Source organism: Stegodyphus dumicola, chromosome X1 (assembly GCF_044657685.1).
Source record: "Stegodyphus dumicola isolate Sdum_Otavi_A_Nest chromosome X1, ASM4465768v1".
NCBI classification, from domain to species: domain Eukaryota; kingdom Metazoa; phylum Arthropoda; class Arachnida; order Araneae; family Eresidae; genus Stegodyphus; species Stegodyphus dumicola.
In genome coordinates, this window is record NC_140780.1 from 178,647,199 (window position 1) to 178,666,860 (window position 19,662).

General features: G+C 32.4%; 1 protein-coding gene across 2 annotated transcripts in view; it reads right to left on the bottom strand.

Moving 5' to 3' along the window:
* Window positions 1-19,662, bottom strand: part of LOC118201694 (3 beta-hydroxysteroid dehydrogenase type 7-like) — a 51,734-nt gene that overhangs the window by 16,774 nt on the left and 15,298 nt on the right. For both annotated transcript variants that reach the window (XM_085808430.1, XM_085808429.1), the window contains 2 exons: window positions 5,413-5,581; window positions 2,140-2,304 (listed from right to left, as the gene is read on the bottom strand). In XM_085808430.1, the coding sequence (XP_085664556.1) occupies window positions 2,140-2,304; window positions 5,413-5,551 (304 nt within the window). In that variant the 5' untranslated portion in view covers window positions 5,552-5,581. The remainder of the gene's footprint in view (window positions 1-2,139; window positions 2,305-5,412; window positions 5,582-19,662) is intronic.

The window sequence follows — 19,662 nt, forward strand, 5'->3', positions numbered from 1 at the left end:
AAGCTTGAGACACGAAAATGATTTAAAAAAAAAAAAAACCATGCCAGTTTACTAGGTTTCTATTTCATTAAAAAATGGATTTTACTTTTCCTGCACAATTAACGTAACTTCTTTAATGGTCATGGTTATGCATGGCAGTAAGGATTTGGATTTACTTTTAACTAATGGTAAAGAAACTAAGGACTAATCTGTTTAACATGATACAGAGAAACTTCTATGAGAATGGATTAATTAATGCACACCATACGAGAACAATCTCCCAAAGCTTCCTCCAACCTTGATAGAAGGATATTCAGGAGATGGAATGAGAAACCTTTGCACCTGAACTTCTGGAACCAATGTGTAGTGGTGTGTTTGTTCACAGCATCCTACCTAATATATTTTATGACAGCATATGATTGCTGACAGGTGGCCTGCCTTAAAGTTATACAGCCAACAGTTATGTATGAGCTTCTTCAACTCTGAATGAGCTATAATTGCAGTTATAACTTGTCCCTTTCACCTCAAACCATCAACCTCTCAAAAGATCATGCAACTTACGCATCCACTCCAGCTAATCAGTGGGATGAATTACCAGTGTTTCACATCTTTAATCACTAAGCAACTAGTGGACCAGAAACACAGAAGCAATGACCTTGAAATGCCCATTTTAAGTTTTAAAATATAGATATATGTTAATTTACAAAGAAAACTCTTAAATCATTAATATACAGCCAAGTGTTCAGCTAGGTATTGAATCTGGGACGAAACAGCTAAGTTTGTCTGAGTTACAGGACACAAGGATGGATTAGATTACAAACATGACCCGCTACCAGTTTCACATGCATCAATAACTAAAAACATAAGATTAACCCACACATATAGTCAACTTTACTCTAATTCACCTTTTGTCTTATTTTATGTGCATTAAGTATAACAAACCCACATATGTTGCACTTATGGTACAGAGGTAAGATTTTAAAAATTCTATTAACTCAGTACATGCAGTAATTGTTTTAGCAGATATCAATATCAACACGACATCAACAGTATAATCAGTATTAATCTAATTTTCCTCCCAGAAATGAAACATTTATTATGCATAAATTATAGTATGATCTACATTCTATTGTATTCTTTTACATAAGATTACATTTGTTCTGAATTTAAGGCCTTTCTGGCAACATGTAACATTAGATGCATTATCAGCAACATGAAGAATTCCAGAAACAATGTTGTTAAATCTTACGATATTTACGTATTATCCCATCAACTGATGAACACAACTCCCACTACAAATTTGCAACTGACAGATATCATACGTATTTGGGAAGAAAGAACTGCTTAATCTTGCAACCACCAGCAGGGTTAAAGTGTTAAAGTAATATGCATAAGAGATGTGAAAAAGAATATTAAATAGAATATCAACTGATTACTTGAATGGAATTCAATATTTATCAAATAATGAACAACAGAGACTTAAAATACATATTAATGTTAATAAATCAAACAAAATTACAGCAAAAACGGAAATTCTGAATAAATAAGATAAATAAATATATATAATGGTCTAATAAATTTTGTAAAAAATAATTATTTCAAGAGAGAATATGTTCTAGATTATTTTTTAAAATCTAAACTGAAATAACTTAAAAAATTCAGAAAAAATTTTATGTATTTAAATTTAGATGTTAAAATATGATCAGTGTCAACTTCAGAAAAACAGAAATAAAATACTGAGCAACATTTATGCAATAAAATGACATTTAAAATCTAAAAAATAATATTTGTCACAAAAAATAACAAAAATGGAAGAAAACAAAATGACCATTTAAAACTTCAAAACACTGCACTTCTATAACACATTTAGGCAAGGTACCTAGACTTTGCGTGTGTGTGTGTGGGGGGGGAAATCATACAAATATTACCATAAATTACACATATTCTTTACCAAAAAAGAATAAGAACAGTCACTTGTATAAACTTCCACGCTTTTAAAAGTAAAATTTGATGACGCTGGTTTTTAATAATGTTTTGTCATTTAGTAGTTTTATTAAACTTAGTTACTAATTTTATTGAAATGAAACTCCACATTATTCTGAATAAATCGATAAATAAATATATTATGTGGTTTCCAATGAGAAAACTAGTTAAACTCACCATCAATGTTAGTAGATGTCATTTCTTTGATATCAGGATACAGGCGAACGTCTATAACACATGCAGCATGAATAACGCAATCTGCACCTGACAGCACTTCTAGTACTGACTTCATATCTCGCACATCTGCAACAAACTGTTTCATAGGTTTCTTTTCACTGTGCCCTAATGAAAATGTTAGAAATTTATTATAATACTTCATTAGCTATTGTTTAATGTAAGCTATTGCTTAATTGTTTAATGTTTTTACATTAGGTTCAAAATGAAAATTAAAAATATCTTCAAATCCAATACATACATCTAAAATGGCAATACAAAAACTGAATAAATGCAAGCTTTTTGACACAAAGATCCATTTAAATCAAAACATAAATTAACTCTCAACGTTTTTGCTTTATAACATTCTACTCCATACTAAACTTACAAAATATAATGTTATGAATGTAAACATTTACTATATTATAATAGAGTAAATATGCATTTATAATAACTAGATTTTCCCAAGAAAACTTCTACATAACATTAAAACAACAAAAACTGAAATCAAAAGTCCAAAAATATTCTAATTTGGAAATGCTAAAAATATTTTGTTATGAAATAATGCCATATGCAGCACACTGTGGCAGATGGGATGTCATGTAGTGCCTTTTTATTCCTTATATAGATTTTAAACATAAAAAAATAAAAGGCACTGAATAAATATTTTTAGAGCCATCTGGTAGAGAAACTTCCTAAAACTCTAATCAAGTAAAAACACATTCCTTATGACGGAGAATTTACATGCATTTCATTTTCCTTTGTTATAAGCGCTGACAAAAGACAACTCTGAATTAGCAAGAAATTGCTTTCAATGAACAAAATATTTCACTTCAGCTAGGGTTCACAAAAACAAAATCAGCATAGACATTGATCCCAAAATCTATAAAATGCAGAAGGCTATATGTACCAAGATTTCTAAACTCTCTACTTTATAGATCTTCCTTTTGCAGCAGATCTGCATTTTGGCTACAGTCAGGCTGCCTGAATAAGGCAAAACACATGATGACTATCAGCCTAGAGAGATACATGACTTTGTGGAGGACTTTCTAAGGCAAACCGTTTTGTATTCAAATTACACATGCAGAAAATCTTAACAAACCATGCAACCAACCCATTTACTCACGACTGAACCCAGGTCAAACTTCCAGATTCAGCAGTCTTAACCATCCAGCACTCATGAGACGCAACTTGTTGGTACTTACATATTAATGCTTATATTAACCTTAGTAGAAGCAGTCAAAATTTCAGAATGTGCCAAACTCTTTCAACAACGCATATCATCATTCTTCCAGCAACCATGCTTATCAAACAATGATGCTATTTTCATAAGTTTTCTTTTTTGTATTTCAAGTTCTGATGTTTTTTTATGAATAAATCATGATATATTTTGCCTTAGATTTAAAATAGGAGCTTGCAGAATCTGTCAACAATGGAAGAAACGGTGGTAAAATTTCTGAAGGAATACAAAATTTTGCTAAATATTTTCTAAAGAGAACAAGGAAATGTGTTTCCTAGATAGCCACTGTTGTGAAGGGCTATATGTAGCTGAGTCTCCACAATTCTCCAACGTTTTTTAAGCAAAAACAGATCACTGTGTACTTAAGAATAATAGGACACAAAAAATTACAGAGATTTGAAGAAGAATGCAAGTGTTTTATTTTTTCGGAAGAGGAATAACCCCAAAAAATTATAGAGAGATTCTGAAGAAGAATGTGTTTTATTTTTTTTAATGTATCATATAATCCTTATTTAAATCTGTATTTTAAATTGTTAAAGTCTTTCCTTTTCATATATTGATAATGTTTATAGATTTACGATAAATATCGATAGATTGGGAATCTTTCTAAAAAAAGGTGTGAAGATCACCAACTTTCACCCAATAAGTAGCTTATACCTTTTCATCTGCAAAAAATAACCAGACTGCACCAAGGTGGTTGCATAAATACGCAAGTACCAACTTGTCTAAGAACTGATATATGTAAGCATATACAGTACAAAGTCTGAAATCCAGACTCGTCGGGACTTCGGCGACTTAAGATTTTTCCGGATAATAGATCATCAGTTTAAATCTAGTAAGATGGCATGTAGAAATTTTAAAATTAAAAATAATAATTTGTTCAGCATTAAGAATTCTCTGAAAGTGATAAAGTATCACAAGTGGATGCATCACAAGTTTCAGTAAATTATGAAACCACTTTTTGCCATATATCTTAAGCGAATTTTTGCTACACTTCTCAGTGGCCACCACAGATGTTAATGATATTCTAGATGAAGGTTTCTAAAACTGGAATCTTGTATTTATCAAATATTTTTTTAATATTGCATACAAGTACCTCACACTTTACTGTAAATATTCTTGCAGGATATTTACATGACAAATATATCTCAAAATTACCACAATAAACTACCTTATACTTGAACTGATTATATAGCCAAATTTTAATGCAGCATCCCACTCTGACATGCAGTGTAATGTGTCTTAGATTATGTAAAAATACCAAAGTACTGTGACAATCAATGTGAAATTTGCTACGTATAGAAATATTTTAATGTACCACATACAATATCATTTCATGCATAGAAAAGCAATTAAATAGTCGCACAATTTTAAATGGATCATTTTGAAAGATATAGTAGAGAGAAAAGTAGAAGATTCAGCAAGAAAATACTTTAAAGACTGAGAGTTACCTAACAAATTTTTCAAATATTGCATGTAAAAACTTGTACGACAGCTATTAAGCCTTTGACAAGGCAGGCTGTAAATTCATAGCCTAGAATATTTTTTTGCAATGTCTTTAAGACAGTATATGGATGTGGATTTTGAAATATGTCCAATAAATTAAGGCACATATTAAAAGCACATAAACCTGTATAAAGTACCAAGGGCATTTTGGCAAGAAAAAACAGAAAATACCTATTTCTCAGGGCAGCTTTTGGTAATTTGAAGTCTCTATGCAAACCTTTGTTGGGAGGGATAAACATTGGTTCAATAACAAAAAAATAATGTGGTGAAACGGCCCATCATTTACCCCATGTGGCATGTGATATGCTAACATACTCACAGACTCTTTACTTTATAACAACAGAAATGAAATAGCTCAAAGTATTTTATTTGCTTAGTTACAGAATAGGGAATAGTAAAATAATAATAATTCAATAAAAGCTTTAAAACCTTTACTTCACTTCAGTACAGCACTGCAATCATAGGTAAAAATTATTGTAATTCACACATACCTAATTTATTTTGATACGGTTTTCGATCAAAGAGTCGTATTTCTTCAACATTATCATCTTTCTCTTGCAACAACTTTACTATATGCTGCCCTAAACAGCCACTGGAACCAGTTACTACCACTACTTCTTTCTTAGACATCTTGAGAAACAGCCTAGTAAAAACTAAGATCTGCAAATGGAAAAACAATATTTACGTGATAAAAAAATTTACATATTTAAATCTGAACATCTAAGAACATAAGCTTAACTTGTTACTGCAATACAAGCTAAAACTGAATACTTTAAAATCATAAAATATAATATGGTTTTTGCATATTAATGCAACGACCATGGTGCTATCCAGTGAATTTTTACAGACAAAAAGGTAAAGATAACTTATCATCCGCAAGTTGGGCAATTTTTGCAAATTTTTAAAATCATTCCCGCACTATCGATATTTATCACAATTTGGTGAGCATTATCAACATATCAAAAGAAAATTTTTTGAAAAGTTAAAACACAAATTATAATTATTAATAAGAATTGTATGGCACATTAAAAAAAAATCACATTTTTGAGGGAAATCCCTATAAGTCTAAAGTCTGCAAAAAAGTCTGCACGAAACTAAAACTACATTGCATGAAATTTACACTGCACATTAGTTATCTACTAAATGCATCTCATTATTGCCCCCTTTAGGCCTTTTGAAGCAAAATATTGTGTTCCTGTAGATATTTTTATAGAGTTTCTTCCATTTGGGGCAAATTGCACAAACATTACTTTTAAACTGAATTCAAGACTTAAACATCAAACTTGTCTACAAAAACTATTAGAGCTTGTAATAATGCAAAAGGAAGCCATATGAAAATGGCAATTTTGCTTGACTAAGGAATTATTAAGAGCATGGCTGCCCAAAAAATGTGTTGGGTAGAGGCGAGCGAACGTTTTTTTCTTATGCGCATGCGTATTAATTATGATGGCGCAGCTGTCTCTTCTACCGACACATTCGTCATTCGAGCTTCGAGCATATGGAGATGGTGAGATGTTATTTGCTGTGTGATGTTCAGTATGATTTCCTGTGTGATCTTTTTATTCATTATTCATGTAAATAAAGTGTGTTGTCCTACGATGGCTTCTTTACTCTAAATATTGGCCTCTGAACAACAAATGGTAGCAGCTCTGTGGTTTTGTCAAGAAGAATTGGATATAAAATACTAAGTTGAAACCGAAACTGTCTTAGTGGAAGCCAAAAATGGAGAAGTGGAACGTTCCGGAATTAACTGGAGAGAACTATTTTATTTGGGCATTGAAAATTAAAGCTGCCTTATCATTGAAAAGACTTGACTCGGTAATTTCGACAGGGAAACCAGAAAATTTAGATGAGAAAGATTGTGGAATGAGAAAAACGCTGACACCGTAGCATATATAAAACTTTCACTATCGGATCAACAAGTGCTTCAGTTCTCCACAGAAGAGAATGCAAAAATTCTTTGAGAAAAAATAAAGTCAACATTTACGGGACAAACCGAAGATCGAAAAATAGATGCTAGTAATGAGTTAAAAAATTTAGAAATGAAGTTGCATGAGTCGTCTAACGATTATATTGCAAGAGCGAGAGGAATAGCAACTAAGTGCCAATCATTAGGATTAGATGTATCTCCTCGGGAACTGGTGTTTTACATAGTCCGTGGACTTCGTGGAAAATTGTCTCGAATTAGGGAAATTGTAAAAACTCAGCATGAAAAAACAATTGATGACTTAAAATACTCCATGAGGAAGAGTCCACTCACAATTCAACGAACGGGGAAACGACCTGATGGAAACAACACAGAGGCATTCATATCAAGAAGGAATAAAAACTATAAGCCAAGAATTTGTTACATTTGCCGACGGCCTGGTCACATCGCAAAAGACTGCTATTACAGATACAAGAATCCCAAAAGTGAGTTATCCAAAGGTAACAAGAAAGAAAGAAGTCACAACCTACAAGTGTGAACGTTTCATCTCGTTCTGATAAAAGAGAAAGTGATTTTGCTTTTCAACTTACGCGTGGAAAAAATGATGAATGTGATAAAATTTGGTTGTTTGATAGTGGTGCAACTGGACACATGGCAAAAGACTTCTTTTGGTTTCAGAATATTACACCAGAGGTGAGGGAAATTTACCAGGCAGGTAAACATTCAGGTAAACATTACTACATGAGAGTGAGCTTCCGGTAAAATTCTGGGCAGAAGCAATTAATTTTAGTACTCAAGTATCAAATTTAACACCCCGGAAAGAAAAAGAAAAAATTCCTTTAGAAATTTGGACCGGTAAAAAACCCAAATTAAACTATCTAAAAAAGTTTGGATGTGTGACGTACTTTCACATTCCGAAAGTAATGCGAAACAAATTTGACATACCAGGGAAAAGAGGGATAATGTTAGGATATGCTAGAGAAAGAAAAGATATCGTATTTATGATATAGCAAGTAATAAAATAATTGAAGAACGATCAGTTAAATTTAACGAATCTTTAAAGGGTAGTAATTATATGGGGGAAAATAAAGCCTTAGAAACTTGGGATATTGAAGAATTAAAAGGAAAGGGAAACGAAGTAGATCAAAAAACCACACCTCGAATTGGTTGTTACGGAAAATACTCAAGCAAGCGAATATGATGACTCATCGAATTTCGAAATCACCAACATGAGCCGTTGTAGCGGGGGTGATGACAGGGGGAATAAAGTCCAAACATCTGGTAGCTATGAAAAAAGTAATAAATATGGAAATGAAATACCATTAAGACGATCCGAGAGGCTCAAATCAAAACAACTAGCGTGAAGTATAATCAGTAATGTTCCGAATGATTTTTCAGAAGCAAAACAAAGTGCTAATTGGTATGACTGGAAATCCGCAATGGAAACTGAATTAGATTCATTACATAAACACAAAGTGTGGGAAATAGTAGATAGGCCTGAAAAAACAAAATTAGTAAAAAGTAAGTGGATGTATACTTTGAAGGAAGGAGACTCTGGGGAAGTAAAATATAAAGCGAGATAAATAGCGGCTGGGTTTAATCAAATAAAAAATAAGGATTATACCGAATCATATTCACCAGTAGTTAACATTGAATGTTTTAGATTATTGCTTGCACTTTCAGCTAAATTAAACTTGACTGTTAAATTTTATGATGTAAAAACAGCATACTTGTACAGTGACTTAAACGAGGATGTGTATATGACTCCTCCACCTGGTTATGAAAAACTGATTGGAGAAGGAAAAGTATGTAAATTGAAGAAAAGTATTTATGGGTTGCCTCAATCGGGTAGAAATTGGTATATGAAAATAAAAACTGAATTAGAAAAACTTGGACTGGAACAGTTAGCATCTGATAATTGTATATTCATTTATAACGATACTAAAAACATTTTTATATTGTGTTTGTATGTTGATGATTTAGCTGTATTGTGTAATAAGGAAATGCTTGAAAATATTGTTTCTAAAATTAAAAATGTATTTGAGTTACATGAAAATACTAATTCAAAATTTTTGGGAATGCAAATAGAAAAACTTGAAAATGGTATATGTTTGTCTCAAACAGAATATATTGAATCTTTATTGACTAAACACAATATGGAAAATTGTAGAGCAGTAAAAACGTCAATCGTTAAAGGGGCAGATAAAGGTTTACCTTGTACAAATGAAAAAATTGATGCAATTTTGTATCGGGAATTAATTGGGGAACTTTTATATTTAGCGAATAGAACGTGTCCTGATATATCATTTGTAACAACTTATTTGTCACAATTTAATCACGTACCAGAAAAAAGGCATTATCTTTTGGCTAAAAGGGTATTAAGGTATTTGAAAGGTACACAAAATAAACTTTTTTATAGCAATGATTTTGGAGTTTTAAATGCATATGCTGATGCTAGCTGGGGAAATGCAGAAAATGGTAAGTCATTTTCTGGTGGTACTATTTTACTAGGTGATTCATTGATTTCTTGGAAATGTCGTAAGCAGAGAAGTGTTAGTCTGTCTACTTGTGAAGCAGAATTATTTTCTATTTCTGAAATTTGTAAGGATATTATTTGAACTGTAAATTTATTATCAGAATTAAAATGTAAACAATTTTTGAATGGTGCAGTGGTCTTGAATACAGACAGTCAAGCTGCCATCCAGTGGATCAACTGTGCCAGATCTTCTACGAAATCCAGACACATGAACTTACGTTTCCATTTTATGAAGGACTTAACAAAGGACAATGTCATTAAGTTGGAATATTCACAAACTGATAATATGATTGAAGATTTTCTTACTAAGAGTGTCAGTGAAGAAAAATTAATGTATACATTGAAAGTAATTTCCTTGATTTCTTAATGTAATGTGTTATATATTGTTTGTATTGAAAAAATGTTGCTTGCAGGAGGGGTGTGTTGGGTAGAGGCAAGCGAACGTTTTTTCTTATGCGCATGCGTATTAATTATGATGGCGCAGCTGTCTCTTCTACCGACACATTCGTCATTGGAGCTTCGAGCGTATGGAGATGGTGAGATGTTATTTGCTATGTGATGTTCAGTATGATTTCTTGTGTGATCTTTTTATTCATTATTCATGTAAATAAAGTGTCTTGTCCTACGATGGCTTCTTTACTCTAAATATTGGCCTCTGAACAATAAAATGTTTATGCCCATGGTTGCTGACTTCTATGAAAGTAGTTGTGCTAATACATAAATATCAAAAATATATCCAAAATTTGCACAATTTTACTAAACCTGAAAATAACAATAACAGACAAAAAGCATCAAACTCATACTTGGTTAATGATGCCCTAAAAAATTAATACAGTAGAAGTCCAGAAATCCACAAAGTTTGGGACCAGAGGTTGTGCGGATTTTAGGATTTTGCAGATTTCAGGACAGAAAAGATAAATCATAATATTCAGACTAAAAGTGCAAAATAAATAAAGCATATTAGATACATTTAATTAAATTATTATATACATTATTGCAATAATTTATTATATGCATTAAATTATTATTACATATATAAATTGATTATATTATATAAATAATTTATAAATTCAATTTATAAATATAAATTGATTATATTATTCATTGTATTATATGTATACAGCATCGAGGTTTCCCAATTTCACCTCATGCAAAGATTTCCGGTTTCGGATTCCGGTGTTAGAATCACTGTTGCTGTAAAATTTCAATAGCTTTTCTTTATATTTCCGTATACAGTCACAAGTCTTTAATCTTTAATCCGTATACAGTCACAAGTCTTTAATCCTCATCAAAAAGATCATTTTCACAAATATTATTTTTCGGAAAATAGTTACTAATACAGTCAAAAGTTGTTAATCCAGACTCGTTGGGACTTCGGCGATTCCAGATTATTGGTTTTTCCAGATTATAGATCATCAATTTAAATCTGGTAAGATGGCATGCAAAAATTATAAAATTAAAAATATGAAACCGTAATTTATGAAATAAAGAGCAATTATGATCTAAAGGGTATCAAAATTTACAAAAAAAAAAGCTTAATATTTATTTGTTTACTTTATTAAACATTTCTTTCAACGCATGCATGCGTAAAGCATACATTAAGCATAGTCGAAATTAGAAAATAGCAACCAGAAAACTATTTGATGTGCATTCGTAATATTTATAATGACGAGGAATTTGATTTAAATCATATCAAAGACGGTGTACATCGAGATGAAATACTACATTTAGTAAATAATAATAAGCCGAATAAAATAAAAACATCTGCCCTGAAGATAAGGATAGTGCTCATACATCAACTTCCAGTTCAATGCGCGCCGTGATGTCCCCCTTCCCCCGGAGAGCAGCGTGAAATTGATAAACAGATTTCGAAATGGTTAGAAAAACAAAGGATATGCCTTTATCCATTTTTTGCAGCAATTCCACTTTTTGTTTGATGGACATCGAAACATGCTTTCGCTTTGTAGATAGATCCTTTGGCAGCTCCAGAATCGGAAATTCTATTTGACATAATCAAAAGTTCAAGCTTACTTTTATAAAATTGCACTAACAGTCTGCAAAAAATAATAAGCCGGATCCAATTCGAAGATTAAGGAACAACGCAATCTGCAACATTAACTGAAATAGATAATTAGATAATTTTAGCTTAGCTTATACCGTCCATTATACATTAAACGTGCATGCGCAAACGTAAACGCGCATGTGTAGCGCATGCGCATATGATACCTTTATGCATGTGTTGACACATGCGCAGAAAGTTTGTAGCTTTGAGGTCTGGATTATGGGTGTCCGGATAAACGACTTTTGACTGTATCATACACAATCGTGTCACGATTCCATACGATTCTGCTATAAACCAAGGAGTAGAACCTGCCTCCATCTTTTGCAAAATTTGCACTTTTTGCATTACCAGCAATGCAACGTGTTTACGTTTTCAACATTGCATGCAGTAAAATAATGAGTGGGTTTCTTATCTGTAACTGTATTAAAAAGGGCTGAAATTAAAAATATTCTTAATTTATTCACAAAATATCCAGATAAAAAAAGAAGGCAGCACTAAATAATCTCGTTAAGTAACAAAGCTCAGAAAATACAGCAATGTGAATCGTAAACTTGAAAGAAGAGTTGAATGAATCATCTGCTTTTTTACCTCGATGCAGATTAGAGGGGGAAAAACTTTTATCGCGATGTCAACAATTTGGTATTTCCATTCTGACTCATTATTATTCGATAATCATGATGTCATTATTAAGTAAGTATTTTTTCTTTGATATTTCGTACTCAATGCTGCGGTTTCTGGAACCTATAAACTGAATGTTTATATTTTGAGAGGCAACGCAGGTTTTCGGTATTTGACTGTACTGTAATATATTATCTATTTTCAGTTATCCTTTAATAAGGAAATAGTATATATTACATCATGAAAAGCATAGAGTTAAAGTAGACTTTAAGGTACCCCTTATTAGGGCGAAGTTGTTTCATTTATGGCGAAGTTGTTGTTTCATTTATGACGAAGTTGTTGTTTCATTTATGGTAGCCCGAGTAGTTGAATGCTGTGCAAACCCTAAGTGAGGTAGTCGGGTGCATGATTCTGGGAAATTTTGAATCATGGGATGTTTTGTAAGCACTTTTGTGGTGTGCGTTGGTTTTATTGTTTAGATGGTAGAATAGCTGAATGTAGTAAGATTAATTTGAAGTTTCTGTACAATTTGGAATGAAAGGGAAAAAGAGCATTAATTGACTGGTGTGTAAATGAAGGTTTACTTAGTAGCCATTATAAATGTCCTGTACGTAGGAAGGATATGCGTCTAGTCGAACGTAAAAATCGTTTAGATGGATTTGAGTCAGAAACGGATTCGTGTTCAGAAAATTTTAGGAAGTGTTTGGATGCTGTTAAGGAATTTTGTGTGCCGGAAACTAAAGACAAAGGAACTTCTAAACAGGGTAAGTGGTGTTGGTGTTTGTGTGTTGAGTTATGGCAAAGCACACAAGGGCTATCTGCCTAAGGGGAGGGATGCCTTCGTGGAGGACTTTATCAAGGGAAACTGGCTCGTATACATGTTACACATGGGGAAAACCACGAAAACGCCCACGCAGCCAGCCCGTTCACGGGATTCGAACCTCGGACCGAACTACCAGTGTTTAGCGACTTTACCGCTCGGCCGCTGGTGGGCAATAGGGTAAGTGGATATTTGCTTTTTGTAGCGCTTAAATGTATTACATGTTTTCCCTTTTTTATGTTATTTTATTGTTTAGTTTAAAATGTAGTTTATTGAGATTATGTATTTTTTGTTTGCCTGTATTGTAGAATTGGGTGCTCCTCTGACTTTTTATGTGAAAATAGATTGATGTGTACATGGACAAAGTGAAGGGAGTGCACAATGCAAGTTTGTGCAATTCTTGGATTTTTTTTTTAAGTGAAAATAGGTTGACGTGTATATGGATATAGTCAAGGGAGTGCGCAATGCTATTTTTGTGCAATTCTTGTATTTTTTTTTAAGTGAAAACAGGTCGATGTGTACATGGATACCGAGTTTGTGCAATTCTTTGTCTTGTTATTTTCGTTTTGTGTAGTGGGTATTTTTGGGCGAAAATCGCCGTTATGTAAGCCAAAATAATAAGTCAAAGAATTGCACAAACTCGGTATCCATGTACCGCCAAAAATCGCCAAGGGGTACCCTAAAATATACTTTTACCGCATTAAGCATTTAATCAAAAGCATAGTACATGAGCTTCTGTTTTGTTAATAATATTTTTACAATAATATAAGCAATTGAATAATAATATATGCAGCCTTTTAATAATATTTTCATGCTCTTGCAGCCTTCAACATTCAGCAATAGCAGACATTTCCCCTTTTAAAAGGTATGTTTCTATTTATAACTCGTAATCAAGAACTTTCAGCCAACTTCAAACAATACAGAAACATAAACTTTGAAATATCACTGATTATGATCCACTTGCTTCTTAATAATTATGCCACCAACGCAATACTTAAAAAATTAGGCAAAATGTAACCTAAGACTAGCAAAAACTCCATATATTTGAGATTTGTTTTCGTCAAGACACAATATTCCAATTGGTTAAATGGCAAGCAATATTATACTGTATTACTAGCCTATACAAAATTCAGCATAAATATATTTTCTCAGTGATGGACAGAGATCAATATCAGTTTTCTAAAAGTTACATAAAATTTGTTTAAAATTTTATATACATTTTAGGAAACTGATATTACTGGTAATTAACTGTAATTTAAGACTTAGTTTTATCTAATTTTAAAAGTTCCAACTAGTATGTTTCTATTACATTGCTTATCAATCAAAATATTATTTTTCTTTACCTTCTTTTTGCTTGAGGCATAAGCTTTCACCTTGACTACACAATAATGTATGAACGGCTCCTCCTCGCTAGTGGTAATAACTCATTCTACCACCTTCAATACTGTCTGCTCATCATACAGTGTAGTATGAACTGTCGTTATTCTTTAACCTCTTTAGCTATTATTAGGAGGGGTGACTAGGCCTTTTCAACTCTTCATGAATCTACTCGTTTATAAAAGTATTATGTTCAAAACATTTTGACAACACAGCAGTCTAAAGACACAGGCCTTCACAGGTACAACAGAAAATGCACTAGTCAGCAAAAACTTCAATTATGCTTGAGATATTCACTATGTAACACTGGCTACAATTTCTACCATATAGACATTACTTCTTATACTATTTTTTTAACAAGTCTAAAAGATAAATTCACAGCTACATGCTGCTCACAAGAAACAACAAAACTATCAAATAGATATTTGCATAAATTCAGTTTTCTACCATTCAGTCTCCAAGCTGCTTTACAGGCAAGGTCAGCCGCATTCAGAGATTATCATTAAAGCAGGTTGCCTGATAAGCCATCCTGTTCTTACAAGTGTAAGATGCTGCAGCCATTTACAGAAATGTCCAGTTTTTAAGTAAAACAGCAATTACAGCTGCAGCCCCAAATTAGATGAGCTCCGGTATTTTATTATTTAACTGCTTATCATTAATTTCACTTAATTATTTAATTTTATTTATATGTTATTTCATTTCAGTATTTATTATTTTGTTGGTTTAACTTCCCTGACAGCCTTTCACAGGACTCCAGCATTTCTAATTTTAGAAGTTAAGCCCTGGGTGTTGATTACCTTTCATAAAACAATGTAACTGCTATAACAAATTCTTCCAATATACCTATTGCTACCATAATCACTTTTATCTCAAATTTTAATCTTTCAGAATGCAGAATTAATAACAGAATTATTGTTTTAGAATACTCTAATAAGAATGCTTAGAAAGAAAAATAACAAAAGATTAAATGAAAATCTCTCTTACTTTATCCTCCATACATATTTTGAAATGGAAGAAGAAAGTGATAAAATATAAACTTAAGATCTTTTTCTTTGATTTTTCAATAATCAGCTGGCTTTAATGTTCTTGTGTTTTCACACTTTAAGTCTAATTTCAAAATCTCAAATGATATACCAGAAGACATACAAAAGATGCAACTACTTCTAAGCTATGGAAGTATTCTATCATAAGTGAACAAAATGAATTCAATCTATGTGTATGGGATATGACATTGAAGGCCATAAGTCTAATTTTTAAGTCAGAGGAATTTCTGTATAGCTGATTGTATTTCAGTTTACTCTGGGTTATATTATTCTAAAATGGAAATAAAACAGCACAAAATAAATCCATTTTAGTATTTTTGTTTACTGACATAACCACTGGTTTTTAACAAGATCTCCCTTTTCAAGATTTTGTAGTTTTTAATTGTGTTTAGCCTTGTACTGTCCATTACATTTAGATGTGTGAAATATTAAATGCATGACATTCATTGGGAATTAACTGTACAAATGTGCTTAAGAATGTTTCCTAGTTCACCATTCATTCAATATAACTTGATCATTGGGAACACTATTGCATCCTAGTAATGAACCTAAAATACTCAAAAATAAATACATACATTTTCAGTGAGGTACTTGGCAAGTAATATATATAAAATCAATCATATGGGGAATACAACATTTTGAGCCAAATGAATAGCTTTGCAATTTCAAGGGGAAAATATGCCTGTGCTTAAATTCATGTTTCATGTAAATTATATTCAAAATAAATTTAATGTTTGCTAAGGGGTTGAGGGGTCTGCTAAAGGATCTGTAAGTTTTGCTAAGGAGTCTAAGTTTGAAAGTTTATCACACTTTCTTCAAACTTGCAGACCATTAGTTCATTAAACATCACTCGCACAGTCTTTCAAGTATAACTTGAACACTGAGAACACTACTACATACTAATAATTCATCTAAAGTACTAGAAAATAAGCAGAATTTACATTTATAACAAATATTTTCAATAATGACACCATGCAAAATAAACCAACGTACATGCTTAAGAACATAAACACTGGCTGGTTTAAAGAAAACAAACAGTGCAACTTCAAATATGACAATAAAATTTGATAATATAAAGGTAGGAAGGAAATGTAATATAATATATTGAACTGCTATAAAACAAACACTCGTCATTGGCAAATGTACCTGTACATTCATTCTGGTACTTTCTGATAATCCACAACCCCACTGAAAAGTTGCGAACATTATTTTTCCCTTCCTTTTTTACAAAGGACTGATGATCTTTTTACTTCCTCTATTTTTGTTCTACAAAACATAAATCAACAGAAACAGCAAGCACAGACAGTTTTCAATCGGTAAAGTGTTAAAAGCGGAAGTTCTTTGTTAGTTATAGCTGTAGATTGGCACCAACAAGCGTTATCTCTTTCTCGGGCAGCAGACATATGGGATAAATCCAATATGAGTGAACTAAGACCTCACATGTGGCAGACCACGCATTTTAAACTCCAGCCAGCAGCTTTTTATTTTGGCACGAGTTCTAATATTATTGATTGCGTATAAAAAGATAGCAGACATATAGCATCACTGTGAACAGAGTTGAAATTATTAAAAGTATAGCTTAGCTAGTGCTTGTTTGGGTTATTCGTAAAATATTTCAACCCCAAAATTGCTACTAAAAAACGTAAAGTTGATTCAGAGTGTCGTGCGTTTAATGAAGTGAATGGACCTGGAAATATTTTTTTACAGTTGTAAAAGATAAACCAGTGTGTCTCATCTGCAGTGAAGCTGCAGCAGTCTTCAGAGAAGCAACCGAGAGAGGACATTGTGTCAAATGACTTCCATGAGAAACAGTGTTCTACGGAGTGTGAAATGTTAGAAGATACAGAGTGGCTTTCGGGCATTGCATTTTTCACAGGTCTTCTTTGTCATATGAGCAACTTGAATGTCAAGATGCAAGGGAAAAATAAGTTTATCGATAAAATCTAGGCCCATCTCAAAGCTTTTAAATTAAGACTTAGTCTGTTTGCTGTGCAGCTAGCTAAGAACGAATTGTCTTATTTCCCGTGGTTAAATTAACACCCTCAGTAAATGAAGAGAAGCTTAAGAATTATGAAGATGGTTTCCAAAAACTTCATTTTGAGTTCAAATGCCAGATTTCAAGATTTCAGTGCCCTTCAAACAGAACAGGATATTTTTACCATGCCTTTCAACGTAAATTGTGAAGCAGTGAGGTCAGATTTGCAATCTAACAATCGTCGCAAGCAGTTGTTTCTAAATATGCCAAAGTTAGAGTTTTACAAATTATTATTGAAAGTAAGTTTCTCAAATTTAATAGCTCATGCCCAGAAAATCAGCGAAAAGTTTGCTTCATCTTATATACATGAACAAGTGTTTTCAACTATGAACCTTAGAAAGAATTATTTCAGAAGTAGACTGACAAATGAGCATTTAGCCTTGTCCCATAGAATCGGTACATCTCACTTTGAACCTCAATATAAGACTCTTTTAAAAATGAAATCGCAATTTCATTTATCTCATTAAATATTTAAATTGTAATACCTGTATATTCTTTTTTAAAGTTTAGAAAAATTTATCTTGGCCCACCAAACTTTTTTTTTTCCAATTTTTGGCCCACGATCAAAAAAGTTTGCCCATCCCTGGTCTAATGCTTAATGCACATAAGCACAATCAATCAAAAAAATTGGATAAGTAAGAAAACTGGTAATAAACTACTTTAAAATCAGAGAATAGCACAACTCGGCATCATACAACATCGGCACTGTGGATGACAAAACAACTGTGTCCTAAGCGCATACCTGGGTTGCCATACAAATATTTTTGACGTCATTGGGTTGCTACATAATTATTTTATCCACACACTGCTTGGTCTCATGAATACTTTTGCAACATTTCAGTATGGGAGCGGATAATCAGAAAGCCCTTTTATTGAATTTGGTGACAGTATTTGGAAATAATGTAGAATAAATAGAATTTTCATCAAAACTTTCTCTAAAAAATTATTAATTTATTACATTATCAAATTATGTTACAACTGGCATGGTGAAATTCATTAGTAACTATTATAAATTTACATTACCTTCATTAGTACTATTACAGTCAAAAGTCGTTAATTCGGACACCCATAATCCGGAATGATCTATAATCCGGACCTCAAAGCTACAAACTTTTTGCGCATGTGTCAACGGCGTTTACGTGTGCGCATAAGACCTTTACGGCTGCGAATATGCGTGTGCACATGCGCATAATACGTTTACGCATGCGCATTTAATGTGTAACGGATGGTATAAGCTAAGCTAAAATTATCTAATTCAGTTAATGTTGCAGATTGCGTTGTTCCTTAATCTTCGAATTGGATCCGGCTTATTATTTTTTGCAGACTGTTAGAGCAATTTTATAAAAGTAAGCTTGAACATTCGATTATGTCAAATAGAATTTCCGATATATACTTACTAATATGTAAAGGATCTACAAAGCGAAAGCATATTTCGAAGTCCATTAAACAGAAGGTGGAATTGCTGCAAAAAATGGATAAAGGCATACCCTTTGATTATATAATCATTCCAAAATATGTTTATCAATTTCACGCTGCTCTTCGGGGCGAGGGAAACGAAGCGGCACGCAATGAATTGGAAGTTGATCTGTCAGCACTATCCTTATAATCAGGGCAGATGTTTTTATTTTATTTGGCTTATAATTCCTTACTAAACGTAGTTTTTTTATCTCGATGTACTCCATCTTCGATATGATTTAAATCAAGTTCCTCGTCATTATAATTCGCTTCCGATAGTGAAGAAAGTGACACAGAGGTTATTGAAAACGAAAATATTTCGATTGACAAATTAGTCGGTATTCTCGACACAGCAATTATAGGACTTGAACAGTGGAACTTTATAACTAAACAAGAAATTATGTCTGTTTAATAGAATTAAAGAGAAAGTATTATCACATGAAACGAAGCAACTTAAAACAACTTACATTGAAAGAAATGTTTAATAAAGTAAACAAATAAATATTAAGCTTTTTCTTTTTAAATTTTGATACCCTTTAGATCATAATTGTTCTTTATTTTATAAATTACGGTTTCATATTTTTAATTTTATAATTTTTGCATGCCATCTTACCAGATTTAAACTGATGATCTATAATCCGGAAAAATCGATAATCCGGAACTGCCGAAGTCCCGACGAGTCCGGATTAACGACTTTTGACTGTAGTAATTTATATTACAAGGTATTTTCTCCCTCATTCCTGCATGCATTCATAATGTAAAGGTAGCACACTCAGCATACATTTAAGAGGTCCAGGATTGAGTCGTGGAGAGGGCATTGCTCGTTTTTCACGTCTCCAGCATCAAAAATAACCTAATGACTCTAATG